The sequence below is a fragment of the Harpia harpyja genome, chromosome 15, assembly GCF_026419915.1.
Source record: "Harpia harpyja isolate bHarHar1 chromosome 15, bHarHar1 primary haplotype, whole genome shotgun sequence".
NCBI lineage: Eukaryota > Metazoa > Chordata > Aves > Accipitriformes > Accipitridae > Harpia > Harpia harpyja.
The window spans coordinates 769,513-789,377 of record NC_068954.1 but is presented as its reverse complement, the minus strand read 5'-3'; the positions used below and the strand labels follow the sequence as shown (position 1 = coordinate 789,377).

The 19,865-nt window shown below is 40.6% G+C and overlaps 1 protein-coding gene across 8 annotated transcripts in view; it reads left to right on the top strand.

Annotated features, from left to right (window-relative positions):
* Nucleotides 1–19,865, top strand: part of DTNB (dystrobrevin beta) — a 214,487-nt gene that overhangs the window by 67,829 nt on the left and 126,793 nt on the right. For all 8 annotated transcript variants that reach the window (XR_008238481.1, XM_052809547.1, XM_052809548.1 and 5 more), the window contains one exon: nt 2,575–2,699. Coding sequence is in view for 7 of the 8 variants with exons in the window: in XM_052809547.1 (XP_052665507.1) it covers nt 2,575–2,699 (125 nt within the window). In the remaining variant the exon portion in view is untranslated. The remainder of the gene's footprint in view (nt 1–2,574; nt 2,700–19,865) is intronic.

The following is a 19,865-nucleotide window of genomic DNA, read 5'->3' as shown; positions in this document are numbered from 1 at the left end:
ACTCTAAAGAGGAGGTCACAGAAAAGGTATGCTGAGAATAGATGGTCTGTGCAGAAACCAAAGATGAACAGGGTAAAGAGTCAAGTAGGAAATACTCTAAAAGGAGAAGCGGAGAACAAATTGAGAGAGAAATAAATGTGAAAATTTTCAATATATAGAAGAATTAATTTAGGAAAACTAGTATTTTACTTTCGGTATCATCACATTTGTGTGCATAATTTAAATTTTACTGTGGAATTAGGAAGAAGTAACATAAAGATTGGATTGTGTTTTTCATAGGATTTCAAAATAATTAAAGGCTGATGATCATCTGCAGAACCTTTCATAGTGAGAGCGCTGTGTACTTCAACACTTTGCAAGGATCATCCATTGATTGCAATCTACCAGGTTTTCTCAACACATTAAAAAAAAAAAAACCCAACAACAAAAAAACAACAAAAACATCAGCTTACTATCAGCAAGTCTTTTTAGTGCTTAGTATTTAGTGAATTAGTAGGCTGAAGTGTTTCTGAACATGCTCTTTTACAGAGGTCCCTATGGGAGACTCACCCGAAGCAGTTAATTATCTTGACATCCTTCCTACTGAAGCCCTTCTTGGTGAGAGGAGATAAGAATCTTACACCCCTCATGAGATTTTTGCAGTGGTACTTCAGTAGGCCCAAGACTTTCTGTCTACAAGAGCCAAAGATAATATATTGGGAAGATCAATTGCCCATTCCACCCGGTATCTGAAGGTTGTTAGATGGCTTGCTCTCCATGGCCTTCATGTATTCTGCTGCTTCACAGGTTGGATCTGTGGGCTCATGAATAAAAATTCTAGAATCTGAAAGGAATTAGGCTGCAACATATTGAATAATTGGTTTGATTTGTGAAACAGTATGGTAACCAGGCCAGAGTACGCATTGTAAAGCAGTGTTAGATGCTGATGGAGGCATGTGACTGGAATTTGACTGTAGCTACCACTTGAATTGTCTCTGACATGTACTCCAAGGAAGAATATGATCATGAGTAATTCTTTTTCTCCCAAAACTACATTCACCATGAATTTAGAGGCAGCTTCCATTGATGGTTTTTAGAGTTCTCAGTTAGCATTGACTTTGAGTTGTAAGGTAGTTGAAGGAGGATAATAAATCTTCAGTTAAGAACTGGCTATCCTAATAAATTCTCACAGGCATCCAGCTCATCTTTTCTAATTTGAAAGGAATTTTTCTTTCTTTCATTGTTTTCCATTTGATATAAAGTATTTTACTTCATACTTCAAATGCATCCCAATCTATTACAAACCATGTAAATCCACAGAGGGAACAACTTCCTCACGCATAGGTTCTCCACTCATAAAAGCCCTTATTGCCTGTTTTATATTGCTAAAGCCAAGAGGCGCAGAGTTGAAGATTCTCACTGGTTTACTAATTACTAATTGTTTTTCATTGTTAGTAAATATTAGTTAGTAGTTGCTAGTTACTAATTTATATAAACTGTAATTATATGTGTAACTCCTGTCCTGGGTTGCCTTGCCTCCTATTTAAATCAGTGTTAATCTGAATTTTAATTTGAATGTGCCTTGAGAATTGGTCCTAATTCTGCTTTGCAATGTCTTGCAGGAGTAGTAAAAAAATTGCGTAGGAGTAATTAGCCACTCGGTTACACATACATGGACTGTTAGTGAGTTAAATCAGAAAAACAGAACTGTCAGGTTACTTCTGAGCTCTCATGAAAGCATTATCTGGCCTCCCACATCACTGGCATGAGTTCAGTGGATGTAATAACATTTTAAGACTTAATTTTGTAAGTCAACATTGGACTAAAAACACATTTTAAGTGCATGACTCAGGCCAGCTATCCATTCTTGCGTGTTTGGCAATGCTTGTCACCAGCCTTTCAGTCTTCCTTAGATGATCCCAGGATAGTTGCTCCTGTGAGATTAGTTAGCACAACCAAGTGAATTTGTGAAAGAAAATAAAGAAACCGGTCATTCATATCTAACACTACGGTTCACCTTGGCTTTGCCCATAATGAACAAAAAATTTGAAAGTTGTTTTTCAAAAACAATTGCCTTTGCAAAGGACAGAGGGAGGGGGCATAGCGCCAACTGTCTGTTGATTCCAATAGATGGGAAATGAAAGCGGTGCTGGCAGTTGGTAAGCCTGTGCATGCAGGTTATTTACCTGCTCATGCACCAGGTCCTTTGTTCTTCCCCTGCCCTCCCCTCAAAATACAATGTCTGTGTTCAGAAGACATTGTGAGTAAGTATAAGAAATCCCTTAATTGGATAGGATTGCCCCTTGATTTAATTCCTGATAGAAAGACCAGACAATTGGTTTATTTCTTCATCTTACATACTTTTGTTAAACTGCTTCATTTTTCAATATTATAGCACAAAAAAACCCACACACAAAACTTGTTCACCTATGTGTAGTGTCTGTACTAGTTTCTCAGGTATGGTATTAATATAACCAGATATTTCTGAATATTCTAGTACTATGCATTTTTTTACACTTCTCTGTTACCTGATTGCACATATTACCCTGCTCTTTGTAATAGTCAACTCATTTTTGTTATTCTTTTCAAAAACAGAAATCACCTGCAAAGAAGCTGAGCCATGCAATTAGTAAATCACTTGGTTGTGTACCAAGCAGAGAACCACCTCGTCCTGTATTTCCTGAGCAGCCAGAAAAGCCACTTGATCTTGCACATATAGTGTGAGTATCTATTTTAATCTATTTTTCGCTTAATCAGTGACACAAAGCAAGGTATTTGTGGCTGTATTTCACTTTGAAATAGGTTAGCAGAAAGGAGCCCTTAGATTAGAAGTTATAAAGTTGCAATGATATAACTGTTGTGTTTCTCTGAAAAATTATTTGAAACATATTGTTTTGTTAAGAATATCTTGTTAACAAGAAACGAGATACAGAATATGTTTATGTGTAGTTAAACTAAGGCCTGACTGTATATTCTACTTGCATCTATTAGCATTTCAAAGTACTAATCAATCTTACCTTTTGCACATCACCATACTGGAGCAGACTCTATTTTCTTACTTATTGTAGACTAACATTGTTTTGTTTATACAATTTTAAACACATTTACTTGCAAGTTAATGTTGCCTAATATTAGCGGTAGCATGGTTTAGCTTGTTGCTGCTGCCTGGGAGCATTGGCTTTACGTTCTTACTTGTCTTACTGAGAGGTTTGTGTTTTTCTGCTCAATGGCATTATTGTTACCCTTTCATTCTGACCTTACTATCAAACCGATGGAATGATTTTAACTAAATACCATTGTACTGTTGTTGAACAGACTTGAAATCAGTCTGCTTTCCCAATTTGCCAGTCTTCACATCAAAAGTAAAACCTGAGACAAAAAAAAACCCCAAACAACTTCTGTTATTGTATATATATAATAAACAAAGCCTCCAAATAGAGCTGGTTTAATGTCCTACAGAGTCTTGAGAAAAAGTCTCAGTCTTTTTATATATCTAAATTTAAGCACGTGCTATAGAGAAGAATAGGGAGAGAGGAATAAAGCAAAGGGATATAATTTATGTAAAATGGAGGACTCCCATTTTCATGCGTATTGAGTAGTTTGCAGTTCTGAGAGTAAGTGGAATTGATGTTCTTCCAGTTTTCTTTTGACGTCATAAATACTAGATTCTTCTTGAACTGTTTTCTCTGTCACAATTTCTGAATGGAGAACCAAGGTATCAAATCTGAATGTCTTGTAACCTCTGACAGTTAAATATTAGGATGTGCTGCTTTGGCCTTTCCTAATGCCGTATGATTTTGATTGACTGGCTCTTCTATACACTCCTTTTAACAGTTGTGGCAGTCATTAAGAAAAAGCTGGAGGCTAGCTTGTCAAAATATTGGAAAGGTGAGAATTGTAAAGCTTATCATAGCATGGTAAAACACTCGTGTGGCTTTCTTTTGTGAAAAGCATAGAAGATCCATAACTTGACATGGAAGAGTAGTTGCAATGCTAGACTCCTTAACAACATAGTTTTGAGCTTTACCAATTTCTGCTTAGCTGTGTGGTTGTTTTTTCCAGTTCTTGCATCACTGAATATTTACCAACTTTTATAATGCTTGCTTTAGTCCTGTGCACTGAGGGGAGTTGATGTGATTTAATGGGATATAATTGTTCTGATTTTCTCTGTGAAATTGCACTCAAATTTAAAAAAAAAAAAAAAAATCTGTTTACTACTGTTCATTTCAGAGCTGAAGTCTGTGTTCTCCTAAATGAATGGCTTATCAGACCCACAAGGACAAGGTTGTACATTGTCCACAGAATTAGCTCCATGCCTTGGCCAGGATGTGTTGTGGAGCTTGTCACTTAGCTTTAAATCTATTTTTTCTGTAGTAAGGGTGCTGCTCAGCCTCGTAGAAAACAATTTCATGTTTAAAATCTTATCAGATCGTGAATCTGTTCACATTTTTCTTTTTAGATTTTTCTCTGTGCTGCTTCCATGTTGAAACGCAATAACATTCACAAGAGAAAATTAGTAGTTTACAATGCGATACTTCTATAAAAAAAAAAAATTAAGTAATTGCATAAGTACAGTGTATGAAAACAATTACAGCAATGGTATTGTGACTGCCTGCATGAAGGAAGGCTGTGGAAACTGATCCCAAAACTACGAGACGTTTTACTTCTGACACAGATTACCAAGTTTGATAAATTACTTCTTTTGCTAGGACTTAATAATTTGTTAATGGATTAAACAAGTTTCAGTCCTCAGCTAGACAAGGAATGGTAAAAGTGGGTGGCTTACTTTTGTGGTTTTATTTTTAATACATGACCCATTGAAGGTGCTGGTAGAGAAGTGCCTCCGAGCTTGCTTTTTGCTTCCAATCAGTAACAGCCTATACCTCGGCTTACAAACCCGGCGTTGCCTTTTTCCTGAGCCCGGAGGCAGTCGCATGCCCCAGCAGCGGGGGGTGCTGCAGGCAGCCTGGGCAGCCTGGCAGGAGTGTGTGGCCCTGGGGACATGCGGGTGGGGGTACAGCACCTTCTGCAGTGACTGGGACTGCTGCCCAGACACGCTTGGCAGCAGCAAGACAACTTGGAGACATCTGCTCTGTGCTGCCAGCTTTAATTTACAAAAAAAAAAAGAAAAAAAAAGTGCCCTAAGAAGCCAAGGTATTGGGAAATACTGACTAATTCTACAAGGATGACTGCGGGAACAACAGATAATGGTCTGCTGTAAAAATAATGTAAGTAGGTGATTTATATCAAACAATCATATGAAAATAAAATTAACATAGGACAAAAAAGACCTACTGGGTTTTTATATAAGTGATATAAGATGTTTGGGGTTTTCTGTGTAAGTGATACCACTGAAATAAAAAAAAAAAAAATTAAAAAAAAAAAAGGCACACAAAAAAACCCCACAGTTTTTAAGCGTGAAAAGTGACATAGCCAGAGGAGATTCTTTAATAGAACTCAACTTACAAAGAGGAATTGCTCAGGGCCACAATGACTCATTATTTAGGTGTCAGTGATCATGACTTGATTACATTTGTTTCATGTAAACGAGGTGCACATCGGCATCTAACAAATGCTTTAAAGGAGACTGTCTTGCAAAATTAAAATCGACTTCAGCTGAGTAAATAATGTGAACGTAAAAATATTAATAACTAGAAACAGTTTAAGAATACTTGGCCAAATGTTCCAGGGAAAACAAGGCTTGGAAGGGAAGTAAAAATAGCTATACTTGTCAAGGGAAGGAGAAGAGACAAAAATGGGTAGCAAAGAATGTAAACTAATGGTTTAAAAGTTATTGGAGAATAGTTTTCAGGTTGTGGTTTGGCAGGGGGGCAGCAATTGTGCAATATGCTGTTGGTGAGATACTTAGCTTCCAGAGATAAGCCAAAAGGATGTTGAATTGCACTGTCTGTTTTCAGTCTAAACTGCGTTTTGAAAGAATTTATTAATTTGGATACTTACTGCTGATTGTTGATGTCTTGGAGCATTGGAAAGTTCCCAGAGCACTGGAAGAAAATGCATATGATCTCATTTCTTTTTTTCAAGGCGGGGGGGGCAGGGAATGAGGTCAAACAGGGCGATCTCTGACATGTTGTGTTTACTAACATGACTTTGATGGTGAATAAAATAATTGAGCAGTAGATAAGCTATTTTGTTGATCAGTAAATAAAAAGGTAACTCATGCCAATCAAGCATAGGCTTTTGACAATTCAGTGTAGTCAGGCTCAGTTTGTATCTTTTTTTATGAGATTAATTTTGATTAATAAAGTGATATTGTTGGCATAATGCATTTATTATGAGTATTGAATAATTTAGAAAACAATGATCAATACAGCATATATACAGCAGGTTGGAAAAAAAATTGTTTAGCTCGTTGTCCTCAATATAACTGCAAAAAGAAGGTTGCTGAATAGGGTGTGTTTTCAAGCGGAGTCCTGCAGAGATCAAGCCTAGCTTCTGTGCTATTAACATTCATTTTCATGAGCAGGAGGAAAACATATAAAATCCCTACTGATAGGCTAGATAGGCAAATGACAAAAATATTGGAGGAATGAAGAAGATTAAAAGGACAGTATGCTGGGCAGAATGACTCAAAAAATTTTTGGAGGTCATGGTATGCAATTGGCTGAATGTGCATTTTCAGGGCGATTTTGTAACCAAGGATGCTAACAAGATCTGAGAGTGCAAATGGGAGAGTTTACCCTTTGTGCTTGGTGGTGGCAGGATCCTTGTCAGAAAACTCCGTAGTTACAGCACCCACAATCAAGACAAATGTTGAAAGACCAAAGGGTTTGAGAAGGTCAATGAAAACAATTGAAGGACTGGAAATAAGTATGGGAAGATGCATAGCTTTTACATCCAAAGACTCAAGTAATGTAAGTATAACACACAGACGTTAAGGAATGATTTGATATTTCTAAAAATATCTATCCTAGGGAAATTAAATGTAATCCTAGGGAGCTGTAGCAGATAGGCTTAACAAAAAGACACAGATCAGAAGTTGAAGCTAGACAAATTCAGAATAAAAATAAGAACTATGTTTTTAATAGTGAATGTAAGTAAATAATCGTTAGAATAGATTACCAAAATCAAAAGGGGGGGGGGGATTTCCACCACTGAAACTTTAAAATCAAGAGGAGAGTATTTTAAATCAAATAAGAACTCCAGTCAGTCTTATGTTCTGTTTGACAGAACCTCCATTAGTACAGTGTTTCCTTATAGCTTTATGAGATATGAAAAATGCATACAAAAATTTTAATGTAGTCTCAGAGTCAGGAGTTTTACAGAATCCACTGCTAGAGCACCATACATATGCTTTCATGGGTTTGCTTTACTTACATTTCCAAAAATAAGTGAGTGTTTCTGAAACTACCTCTGCCTCTTTTTACCTGCATTCCTGCAGCTGTGCTGGGTCAGTAATATAAAAAATAGAAATTCTGCTATTTCCTGCTATTTTGGTGCATTCTGCTTCTCTCCCCCTTATCTCTCTCCCTGCATCCTCCTCCAGATTGTAAGCCGTGTCTAGGTGGAAGTTTCCTGGCTGCTATAGAGTAATTCTGTGTGAATCATTCTCTTCCTTAGGTGTTGGTTTTCTGAATACGATTGCTGGAACCCACAGGCTCCAAAGGCTCCCCCTTTTTAAGGAATTACAGTCTATATGATGGAAAAAAATAATAGGCATTTAAAACCTCTTTTTAGCTTATATTTGGTAAAACAGAGATGGTATTTGACATGGATCAGTTTTGCTCGGAGAAATCATTTAAAGTTTTCCTTCACTGCGGTGCTATTTCAGGTTATAACATGATCATTTTCCCCTGGCTCTGGACCCATCAAATGCAAACCCCTCCCATTACAGCCTTTATTTTAAAATGTTAGCCGAGATGGATCCTTTCGGTGACACAACCCTGTTGCACAGGACATGAAAAATTACTGTTCTTAACCGAAATAACTGTGCCAGCAAAAGCTACCACTACCGGTATCGTCCTACAGTAAACATTAGAGTGCTTAGGTGTTCTCGTGCGGTCGCTAAACACCGTCGTTCTCGGTGGCACGGCTGCTGCTGCGGTGACAGATGGGCTGCGTCACGCTCAGCTACGGCAGGTGATGCCGCTGCCCCGAGCCGCTCCTCTCTCCTCGCTGTGAGAAATCGGTGTCTTCGCGGGAGATGCGGCGGAATGTGGCATGTGTCACCTCCGCAGCCGTTCCTCTTCACGGCTTGGGGGAGTTCAGCGTGACACTATCGAAGGTGGGTTTGTGCTAATGAGTTATGCCACGGTTGGTGACAGCTGAAGAGAAAACGTACGTCCCACTCCGGTGGCTCGCAGAAAGGGAGTCTGTCTGCTGAGAGTCTCTCCAGGTGACAAATACGTGAGGCCACGGAAAGATAAGGGACTATGGATTGCTTCAAATCAACTTTCCTATGTTAGGGGACTGGAGATGCTTCTTCAAGCCTTCAGCAGATAAATGAAAATGGGATGAGGAGCTGTTTGTAGGGATTCATAAAGTGTTCATGCTTCTGCTGGCCGGGCTGACAAAAGATAAAGTTGGGGCCATATTGTGCTTATGTTAATGTGCTTTCCTGGTGGTCAGCCAAGGCCAATATCGGAAGGGACTAATAATCTCTGATGTATAAAAGTTGCCCCCTGCCCCCGCAAAGGGAAGCTGGGGGCACGTGGGTTCTGCTGATCGCCCCAGCTCCGCTGGCAAGCCGCGTAGCTACGAACTGCTGCAAACCGCAGCAGGCTGCTGAGGCTGTGGATCCGTAGCTGGTTCCCTTGTGCGAGCCCTCGCCATCCCCGGCTGATGCGGCAGTACTCTCCTGGTGCTCAGGGATTTGCAGCACAGTTGCAAGCCCACCCCTAGATCCCCACCAGCAAGTCCCAGACGTGGGTGGGTGCTGCAGTCAGCTCTAGGCTCAGCCCTCCAGAGAGCTGCCTGCTAATGGGAGAGTGTGTAATGCTATCAGTAATATTTACTAATATTGCTAATATGCTACTTCGATACAGTGAAGAGGGGGGAAATACTCCGCTCTGTATGCATAGAAGATGATGTGGCTGACACATGCTAGCCAGCCTGTATATTGTATATATTGTACACAGTGCAATGCAGCCATGCCCTGGCTGTTAAGAAAGTACAATTTCTCTTTACGATGGAAGAGCGGTGTAGCAGTGGGGTCTAAATGGGGAAAACTGCCTGTGGACTGGCTTCTTGCCTGTTATGTTATTTTATTTACATGTCACATTAAGTTAGAATTTGAATTAGATCCTGTTTCTAGCAAAATGACACTTCATAGATTGACCCGAGTTCAAAAGACCAAGAGAGTAGGCTTAAGTCTTTGAGAAAGGCAGAAATTGCTGAATTTAAAATGGAGCATGGTTCTGCATCGCCTGCTTCCCATAAGAAATCACAATGACTTTTTTTGTTCTCTGCCAGCAGTGGTATGACCAATTTGGGAAGAGATTTGGGTTTGACACTGAATATATTTCTTCCCAGAAATTTTTGCAGTGATAATGTGTAAAAGGTTTGCCTTTGCACATGAAAATAAATTCTGTAAGATCTTTGTGAAGAGTTACATGAAGAATACCACTTCGCAGGTTACAGAGGTGTTTCTGGACCATCAGATGTACGTTGCCAGAAGTTTTATGTTGTTTTACAAAAACTATTTACTGACTGTTTCCTTCTTTTGCCCACAAACACTTCCTCAGGCAGCAGTGATTTTGGGTCTCTTTCATTGCTTCAGCTCAAAACCCTGGAGGGAGCAATGACCTATCAAAAATCATATCCCTTTATCTACTGCTATGGACAGCTCTACTGAAAAGCTTGGAAAATATGCGGATTACAGTGGAAACCAAAACTTTGATTTGCTTATAAAACTGCATATTTCTTGGCCCAGGCTGCCTATTGCCTCTGCAGTGCTAACAGTGGGGCTGAAACATCGGTAGCTAATTTTGTGAGGTGGCTTTTAGTGGAAATCGTTTCTTCTTCTTGCAGTTGCCAGAAAGCTCTGAGGTTTAGAGGTGCTGAGACACCTCGTTGTCTGAGGTACGGTACACCCAAGGTGCTTGTGTGGCTCAAAGGAGATGCTCTTGTGAGCTGCCCTAGTGCTCCTTCCCCAGGAGAGAGAAGGGAGAGGAACGTACATGGCTGATGCTGGCCACTGGATCTCGAGTATCGTGGCCCCCTGTCCCTGGGCATCGTTCAGCTGTGGCTACCACGTGATCTTTGGCTATCAAGTTAATGTCTTAACTTGCGCATTACTCTGCATCTGTTCGTCCTTTTAAACTGCTCTGTTTTAAATATCTCAAAAAACAATACTCCTAGCAAGAAAAATAATGTCATGTTGAATTTTGCTTAACTGTACGTAACTGCCGGGCATGCCCATTGCAATAAATTATAGAGCAAAACAAAATGCTTGGCTATTGTTTCCTGCATGGAAACCCTTAGGAGCCTAACCCCACCCTATTTTATAGTAAGTTTTATATATGACAGTTATGATTACTTAGGGTTTCCAGCTCCTCTCAGACAAATTAATCCAGCCTCACTCAGTGACTGGACTTAGGTGAGAGTGACAGTCCTCGATGGAGGACCACGGATAAAGGGAATCCAGTAGATTTTGTGTGTCTGGATAATTTGTCAAAGGCTATTAAAGAAAAGAAGTTACCATGGGATTGGAAAAAAGGTCTTTTGATGGACTGGAAAGTGTTAAAGGTTAGGGAAGCAAAAGGTAGAGGTTAATGGGCAGTTTTGGGGTGGAGGAGGGTCGGTACTGGGGTCCATTAGCCGATCCTAAAGGGACTAGGTGGGGAAGTCCCCTCTGATGTTGCTGGTAGAGCAGGGCTGGTGTTTTCTGGAGAGCAGCTTTGTGAAGTGTTACAGATCGCTTTGCTGCTGAAACCACCTCACTCTAGATTGGAGCAGAGACTGATCTGATTAGGAATATTTTTATATTCCTTCATCCTTGATATGAGGCTTGTCTGTCCAACTGTTGAACGTTAGTGACAACTGCAAACAAATCACAGTTTTTCTTCCAGTTAGGGAAGTTTTCTGGAAAACCTTCCTGTAAAAGGTTTGTGGCCTCCAAAACCTTCAAGAAAATGTAGATCCTTTCCATTTGAATCAGGGGTTGCCGATCCAAATTGGCTTCTTAAATGTATTAAATAAAATCTAGGTGAACAGAAAGGAAAGGAAGGAGAAATATGCTTAGGTTGCCAGTATTTATTGCAAACATGCATCAAAGATGACTTTTTATAGAAGTTAAGGTCAGAAAACATTAAATCAGCCGGTCTGACCTTCTGTATTTCATTGATCATTAAATGTCACCACCTTCCTTCTCTACTGAGCCCAGTATTTTGTATTTGGGAAAGGTTACCCTCCGTAAAGGCACTCACTCTTGATTTCCAGAGGTTATAAATGCCCAGTTTCTCGAATAGTGGTTTGTTTGAATGGATAGTCTTTTATTTCCATTTTTTTTTCTCTTAAACTATGTTCTGTTTCCAGCCCTTGTTTTGTTTTTATTTCTCTACCTAAACACTAATACATTTCCGTATACGTATGTTCAAGGATCAGATTAGCTCTGCCTGCAACAAATTGCCTTCACTGTCCACTGTGGTCTGTAATCCTTTTTTGTAGTCACTGCTTTTGGAAATTGAGCGCTATTCTCTGAATCTACTCTGCATTTTTATGTCCTAGATGTATAATTTTACATCTGGTCTTATTTAAATACAGGATAATATTAAAACAAAGTATTAAAATACAGTTTATCAAGGCTCATTTTCTGTGTATTTTGAAGCCATAATTAAAAGTCTCAAATCTTTTATAGTAGCTGTAAAAACCACTAAGATCATTTATTTTCAAACATGACAAACTGACAGATGTTTTTGAGACGTAACAGTCCTTAATCCATTTAAAAAGACTTTGTTGATATCATGTAGTTCATATTTTCAGTTTTGTAGCAGTAAGCCACAAACTTTATGGCAAATTCCAGCAGCTGTGGTTAGTGGGTACCGCAGCAGTGGTGTGCAGTGCTTCGCACTGGCGACAGAGCACGGGTAAAAGATGGTTCATAAAGCGGGGGAGGCTCGGGGCGGGCAACGAAACTGGTCAACCCGTTGTGGCAGCATCCAAACCCCGAAGTTGTGCTAGGGAACTGTTGAAGCCTCCGGCGTCGAGCGAAGCAGCCGCAGCTCGCTCTGATCTAGAGCAGCCTCGGGAGCGCTGCCGCTGCCAGCCGGGGTGTCTGAAGCGGTGATGCCGTTGCCGCAGCGGGCACACGGCCGTGCCGGACGGCTCAGCAGACGCTGCTGCAGGAGACTGCTACGGCTGTGAGATAACAGCTGTTGGTGCTGTAGCATTTGCTGGGCTTTAGGACGTTTTTCCCTTAGAAAAGGAAGTTGAAAGCACGCGTGCCCTCCCTGTAATACTTCATCCCTTTAGCATAGCTGGGATGCTGCTCTGGGCCGTGCCAGCCGAGGGAGGCTGGAGCGGCTGCAGCGTGGCAGTGGCTGGGACGGTGTGCCGGGGAAAAGTCCCACGCGCTTCCCGCGGACGTCTTGTGGGGATGGGAGGTGAGGAGGGAGGGTGAGGGCAGGGCTGAGGGATCACCCGCTGGCCCATCAGAGCTCCTCGGTCTCTCATCCCATCACGCGTGGGGTGTCAGGGCAGCGTGTTCGGGGGTGCAGTAGCACCCTGCATCAGATAGATTCAGACTAGGTATAAGGAAGACATGTTTTACGCTGAGAGTGGTGAGACACTGGCCCAGGTTGCCCAGAGAGGTGGTCGCTGCCCCATCCCTGGAACCATTCAAGGTCAGGTTGGACGGGGCTCTGAGCAACCCGATCTAGTTGAAGATGTCCCTTCCCTCATTCCAGGAGGGTTGGACTAGATGACCTTGAGAGGTCCCTTCCCACCCAAACCATCCTGTGATTCAGTGACCCTCGGTGCCGTTCGCGGCAGCAGCAGGAAAGGACAGACACGAGTACTTCCTTGGCCGGGGTGGGGAGGGCGAGGAGATTCCTCTTGTACAGGTTCAGTGTCCTGAACCTGCAGCATGTAAATTACTGACAATTCCTTTTGATTACCGGGAACAGGAGAGAGAGCAACCTGTTACCTTTCTGTGCTTAGTGGATGAGAAAAAGATAAACTGGAAAATTGAGAGAATTCTCTCCCATCTGAAATGGGAGTAACGTGAGGAACGGAGAGCACTAAGACCTCGAGGTGTGCGAGTACCTTTCTCCCCCGTTGGTACGGGTTGTAATCGGGAATAGGTAAGAGAAACTTGCTCTCTGCATTGGGAGCTCGGAGGTTTTCTCGTTGCAGGGATGTGTGTCTGTGTACGCACGCACACACATAGGTGAGTCTGCGTGGTGTGTACAACTTCACAAGAACATGTTGCCCGCTTTCTTTTTTTCCTCTGAACTTTTGTACTAGAAGCGATTCCAGTCCCCACCCTTCACGGCCACTGTTTCTGCTGGTACGCGTGATTAACAGCAACAGCCAGCCAGCTTCCCACGGAGCAAGGAGTTGCGTGTTTACACCTCCCAGGTTGAAGAGCTCAAAGTTCCCCCACGGTGGCCACGTGCGCTTCCCCCCAGCCTGGTGTGCAAACACCAGCACGGCATCGCCCGCTCGAAAGGTAGATTAGCGAGCTCTGCTGCGGGGATCCCGCACGCACCCGCCTGAGCTCAGCAAGAGTCTTTCCACGCTTGCGCTGGTGCCACCATGATTTGAAGAAGGTGATGCGAGACACTGAAAAGCATGTCTTAATTATCGTCATTGATGAGATGCTGGCACGCGGTTGTGAGGTTTCGGCTTCCTGTTCTTTTTATCTTTTTGCATTCTTTGAAAATTGCTGTATTTTCCTAAGATCTGCGTCAGCATTTGGTACGAATTTATTTTGCTGGAATACGATGGCTTATTTTTAACTTTCATGCTCATTCTGTCACAGCTGAGGAATGGTATCTGCTTCTGTCACATTATAGGCATTTTTTACCAAAATTGCATAAATATACATTTAAAAAATGTAAATATGTTTAACAGAAGACAGATGACATCTTTTTTTTTATGAAAGGGTTATAAAGTTAAACATGTTTGAAATGCACATTTTCCTTGATTTTGGTATTCTGTTAGGTTTTGCATTTGAATACAACACCTGCTACATTGAATTTTCCTTCATTTCACAGTGAAGCAAGCATGTTTCTGTATTTTCTGTAGTCATCTTGATCATTGCTTCTTCAGGATTAAAATGGTTTTAGGTATCTCCACACTGGGGGTTTGATTTGACTGATACCCCGTGAACATTTTCTTAATAGTCTTAGACTGAAATTCATTCCCAGTGTGTGTAGCAGGTTGGACTCCAGACTAAGAGCTGCCTCATGTGCGAGAGATCCGTATCTCATGCCAGGAGAGGGATTCTTGGTGGATTTACATGCTTTTCTTGAAAGCAAGCTATTCCTGGAGGACAGGGCAATTTCCTAATGTTTGGTTCATAAATCGTTTTGCTGCTTTACACAGGCGACGTGCTCATCTGGATTAACATGTAACAGCTCTCCACCAAATTTTGTAACAGCCTTTAATGTTGGGGACTGGCATCCCTTGCAACCTAATGGCCCTGTAAAGGGTATTGATATTTACTGTGGGCTTTTTTTTTTTTTTTTTTCCTGAAGCATTTTGGCCAGTATTATAATTGAAGTGTTCAGAGTAGAGAGGCTTGGATGATATGCTTGTTTTGACTGCAGCTGTCCTCATTCTCCATGACAGAACAAAATTGTTCTTTACTTTGAATTCTTCTTGTTTGTTTCTGTGGTATGCTGTGAGTACGTGCGCTTTTTGCTTGCTGGCTGAGAGAAATCTCTTCTTGATTTCAGGCTGGTAGAAGGTTATTATGATATTAACCAGCAAAATGAATAGGAAACTCGAAGTGGTGAGATTATAACTCTGTTTTTTTTATTTTGAATTCTTTTTTATTCATATGGTATATCAATCTTCTAATGATCTTTTTACAGTATTAGTAAGCAGCTCTCACCTGTTCCTAGACAATGCGATATTATCAAGGTACTATGTTATGTCATCAAGTTATGGGATATTGCCAATATTTATTTAATAATAATTTAACATCTTATAATACTTGTATTCACAGTCATGGTTCTGGAAATAATGCTGTTATTCTGGGACAGAATATGGAGCATTAGTTATACCTCCTTTTACACTTGAGAAAGGAGCTGAGACTTGTTTTTAATGCTTCAGCTATTGATGCTGAAGCCAAACAAATTTCAGTTAAGAATCTACCTTTTATGATCAAGATAGTAATGGAATAAACAACCAAGGGAAGTTGTCGTGACTTTTTCTCTTTGATGCCTTAGATAAACTTACTGAAATTAGGCTTTAGACAAAGCTAAATAACTTGCCTCAGTGCTGGAGTAAGTGAGTGAAATTTAATTTTTTTGTTGTTGTTTTTTTATATGCAAGAGGTCAGATTACATGGTGGAATAATCTCTATTATACTTACAATTTATAAGTCCTATTAATTTTTCTTTTAGTTCAAAATGTACAGGAGTTTGCATTTTAGTGTGTGTATATTGGTTAGATCTGTGCTTATATTCTAGTCAGTCTTTATTTCTGTTCCTTCCTCCCTGCTGCTCTTCCCCTTCTTGCTTCCTTCTTTTCCTTTTAAATTTCCTTAGCTCCTCAGTGCTGCAGAGAACACGATGTCAGTGGCTCTTCTGTAGCCTTTATCTATGGGCAGCAGGAGATCAGCTACTAATACTGCAAGTATTAAAGTCTTAGATTTACTGAAGTTGCTGAAGCCTGGGATCCTGTTGGAACAGGAAGAAGTCTGATCCACTGAAGACTTTAAAATCACAGATGTCTATATGGCAAATAACTAGGAACCTAGAATTTTACAAAGGAGAGAAACTATTCTGTACTCTCTTTAATCCACATGGGACATGCCGTGGCTGGCTGCGAGCAGCCTCGTTAGAGAGCCATAACAATATTCTTCCTCTGAAAGCCAGCCTTTTCATCTCGGTGTGGCATTTCCTGTGTTACATTTATGTTTCTTGTGATGAATATTGTATTTTGAAGAGTAAGTTTTGCACTTTTATATTAATTGATTCAAGGGGAAGAGTGTAGTGAAATATAAAGTGTAGTTTGCTTGTTAAAAAACTTCACATATGGGTTGGTGTGCTGCTTCTGGCTGACAGGGTAATGGGCACGTCTGTCCCTTCACCTCCAAACAGATCAAAATGGGTTAGATTTAAAAGAAAAAAAAAAAATTAAAGAAAGCCCTCAGTCCTTTTGTAGCTGGACAATCCATCCTTGACTGCCTTACCCAACCCAAGAACATTTTGTCGGATAACATGCCTTGTGCCCAGGAGATGCTGGGTCACGTGGCGGCTCCGTTTCCTTGGAGACGGCGCCGTGCCGCGCATCGGGATGCTGAGCGTCGGGATGCCAGCTCGGTGGAGGACCGGAGAGCCGTTCGCCAGGACCACAAAGGTTTGCTGGATTTGCATTCCTCGCCGTTTTGTTGCTTTAGCACGAAAACGTTAGCCAGGTCTTTGCACGCTGTCGGGATGCAGGAGCGCACTGTTAAGGCAGAGTTAACTTCTCTGAATGCTATTGGAAACGTAACCCTGGGTTTTTTGGTGGTGGTTTGCGGGGAGCTGTTATGGACTAGCGAGAGGGATGCCCGTGAGGAGCGGCAGCGTGGCCGTGCTGTCAGGTTTTATTTGTTCCTGGCTGTTGTAAACAGATTGCAGGAACATCTGAGAGAGGGACACGGCATGGGATGTCTTATTGAACAGCCTGGAACGGGTAACTTGCCGAATGCTTCGTTTCCATCCTTCCTGTTAGTCATTTTTGAACAGGGCAAGAACAAAGTCATTATGAAGTAATATCTCACTTGATGCCTTGTTTACAATAAGAATTGTTATTCATAGATCATTTGTACCCCTGTGACATTTTAGTGGAAAACAGCAGAATTTACCATGACATCTTGTCATCATAAGTAATATGCGTATTGCAAATTACTGGAAATAAATAGGCATAATAACGAGCTCATATTTGTGTCAGTGTCTCTGAACTGTTACTGCTGTTCCATTTACACACTAGAGACAGCAGCCAGCTGAAGAATGCTCTTTACTGTTTTTGTTAGAGATACTGCATAAAAAACATTGGCAATTACACAAAAAAAACAGTGAAGACTTTGTTCTAAAATTGCCCAGAAACAATACATTGTATATATTTTCGCTAGGTGTTGTTATAGTGCTCAGGGATTTATTTTCTTCGGTACCCGTCTTTAGGTAAAATCTCAAATATCTGTATTTATATTCAGGTTTGTGATTGGTTTTTAACTTCTTAGCATGTTTCGTTTTTTTCTGATCATCTTAACAGAAGCATATACCTTAAACTATTTTTTAAATTACGGCAAACCCTGTAAAATTAAAATAGTCTGTTCATCATTCCTGCTGCTAAAATAACCTAAATCTGCAGTTTTCAAGAGGACGGAGCAAAAAGATGAAATCTTTGAGTCCCCTCACCCAGGCGCATGGTAATGCAAAGCCAGGCTGAATGACAGGAGGTTGTTATCCCAGCTTTAGTAATGAGTCAGGTAGTGAAACATTATCGTATCCAAACATGTTTAAAATGTTTCCCTTTGGCAAATATATAGGCTGCTATTTTTGGATTATACATTTTTAACCTAAATTGCTGTTGGATTATATGTTGTTAATTATTTTTTCTGCCTTCCTTTGCATCAAGATAGTTTTTGGCTGGTTTACTATTAAGTGGCATTAGGAAAATTAGTCACAGTTAAACAGATGTAAAAGCTCCATAAAGGCATGTAGAAAACTTAGTTCAAAATTTTAAAGGGAAGCAGAGACCACGTTTCTCATTCCTAGTCCACAAGTAAAAAAACACTCTTGAATAGTATAAGAGCAGGAATTGGCTATTTGCTACTGTTTAAAATAACAAAGAAAACAAAGGAGTAATTAATCTGTAATATATACATGCAAATTTTCTTGAAAGTTGCTCACATGATTTGCACCAGAATGGGGTGTTGAGATACAATTTAATACTACAGTAGTTATGTTCCCTTTTTATAGGAAAAAAAATGTTGGCTCAGCATACCCATGGATGTATTTGCCCTTGGTGCTCTCACTGGAGAAGTGTTAGCAGCTATTTTTAAACAATAGCTGATTTTTTCTTATAGATACACTGTCAGAAAGTAGTATGTTTCAATGACGAACTGCTGACAGTCATCTTGTGCTTGGAATTTTACAAAAGTTTGTGCAGAGTAAGTGTTCAGTGCCTTCCTGAAACTGCAGTCATATACATCATTTTTTAATTACAGTGCAATAATTCTTTAGAAATATTTGAACAATACTATAATCTGGGTAGCTTAAGGAACAGGTAAAGGGCTACAGGGAATTTTACATCTGGTTCTCTGCCGTTCAGGGACGGCCACAAATGCTTTCCCATTCTGAAGTTTGTTTCATCTGCACAATTAGTTGGTTTGCATGTCCTGTAAGTTCAAGTTACCCCTATTTGGGTTTTTTTTGTTCCCTGCTCAGAAAAGAAGCTGAGTAAGTACCAGAAACTAAAATCTCCCTTCTCCACTGAAAGTGCATTTTTACTTTAAACAGGCTTTCTTTTTTATTTAATGGTAGAAATAATGGGTAACAATTTCCCACTTTTTGCTGGAGTTTTTCGTATTTTATTGGGGCATCTCAAAGGTGACATCAAAGCTCAAGACTGAACCTGACTAGCTGCTCTCCCTGGCTCCCTGATGAGATAAAATAAGCCCTTGCCTAGAATAGAGGTGAGGTAAGAAGCGGTAGGAATTTTTCGTTGCCCTGTGGCCATGTCTGCACTTGTCTGGGAGCTATGCACCAAGCCGTTGTGGTTTTTGCCTTGAATGCAGCTGCATAAAGTCTTGGCAGCTGGTCTGGAGTTGCTCCTGAGGACGTGGTTTCATGAACCAGTTCACCTGTGGCAAAGTCAAGCCAACTGATTTTTTGGAAAGCTGCATCGTGTAATCCCCAAGTGCAATGAAGCTCTGTTCCAACAGCAGCAAATTGCCTTTGGATGAATTGGAGCTAAATTTGTCACACTTTTAAATGTCTTTTTTCCAGTGCAGAGTCTGTTTGTTTCTGATGTTTCCTATGCACGACCTGCTCATTTCCATGTAGATAACGCAGCATTGTGTACTCCAAGTCTGTGCTTCCAGCTTTGTTGCTCCATTCACATATTCATAGCTCCCAGTGCCGGTACAGCTAGCTCTATTCACTTCAACAAAAAGAAGTGTTTAGTCATTTACTCCTGTTAGTTTGATGCAGCCATTACTTTTGCAGAAGAGTGAGTCATGTTCTGTTGTGGCTCATGCAACACTACCAGCACAGCAGTTGCACACACTCGCTGGAGAAAACAGTTGTGCCACTGGCACTAAAAGTAGAATTGGTGTCTGTGCAAGAGCACAAATTGGACAAAACCAAGATGCTTCGGTTCCAAGTCCTACCTGCCTGTGCGATGGAATGCCCTTTTTCTTTGAAATTGAAGAAATCTAATCTGAAATAGCTTCAGAACAGAAATGGAACTCAAACAATTCAACTCTCTCTAAAATTTTCTCATTGTAGCAGCATATTTTCATTATCAGGGTTTCCTGATGTAGAGTAGAGTAAGACTTTTATACTTTCTCTAAAGGGGGAGGGAAGTAGTTTCTTCTTTCTTAATCTGAACTTCTACCCAAGATTTAAAAAACCACAAAACCCACTAAGGAAAGATTTAATATATTTCTGGTTTGTGCATAGTACCTCAAAAAAAACCCCCAACTTAATATCGTTAAATATTCTCCTACCAAAGTAGCCAGAAACCCTCCTCTGTTTTTTAGGTGT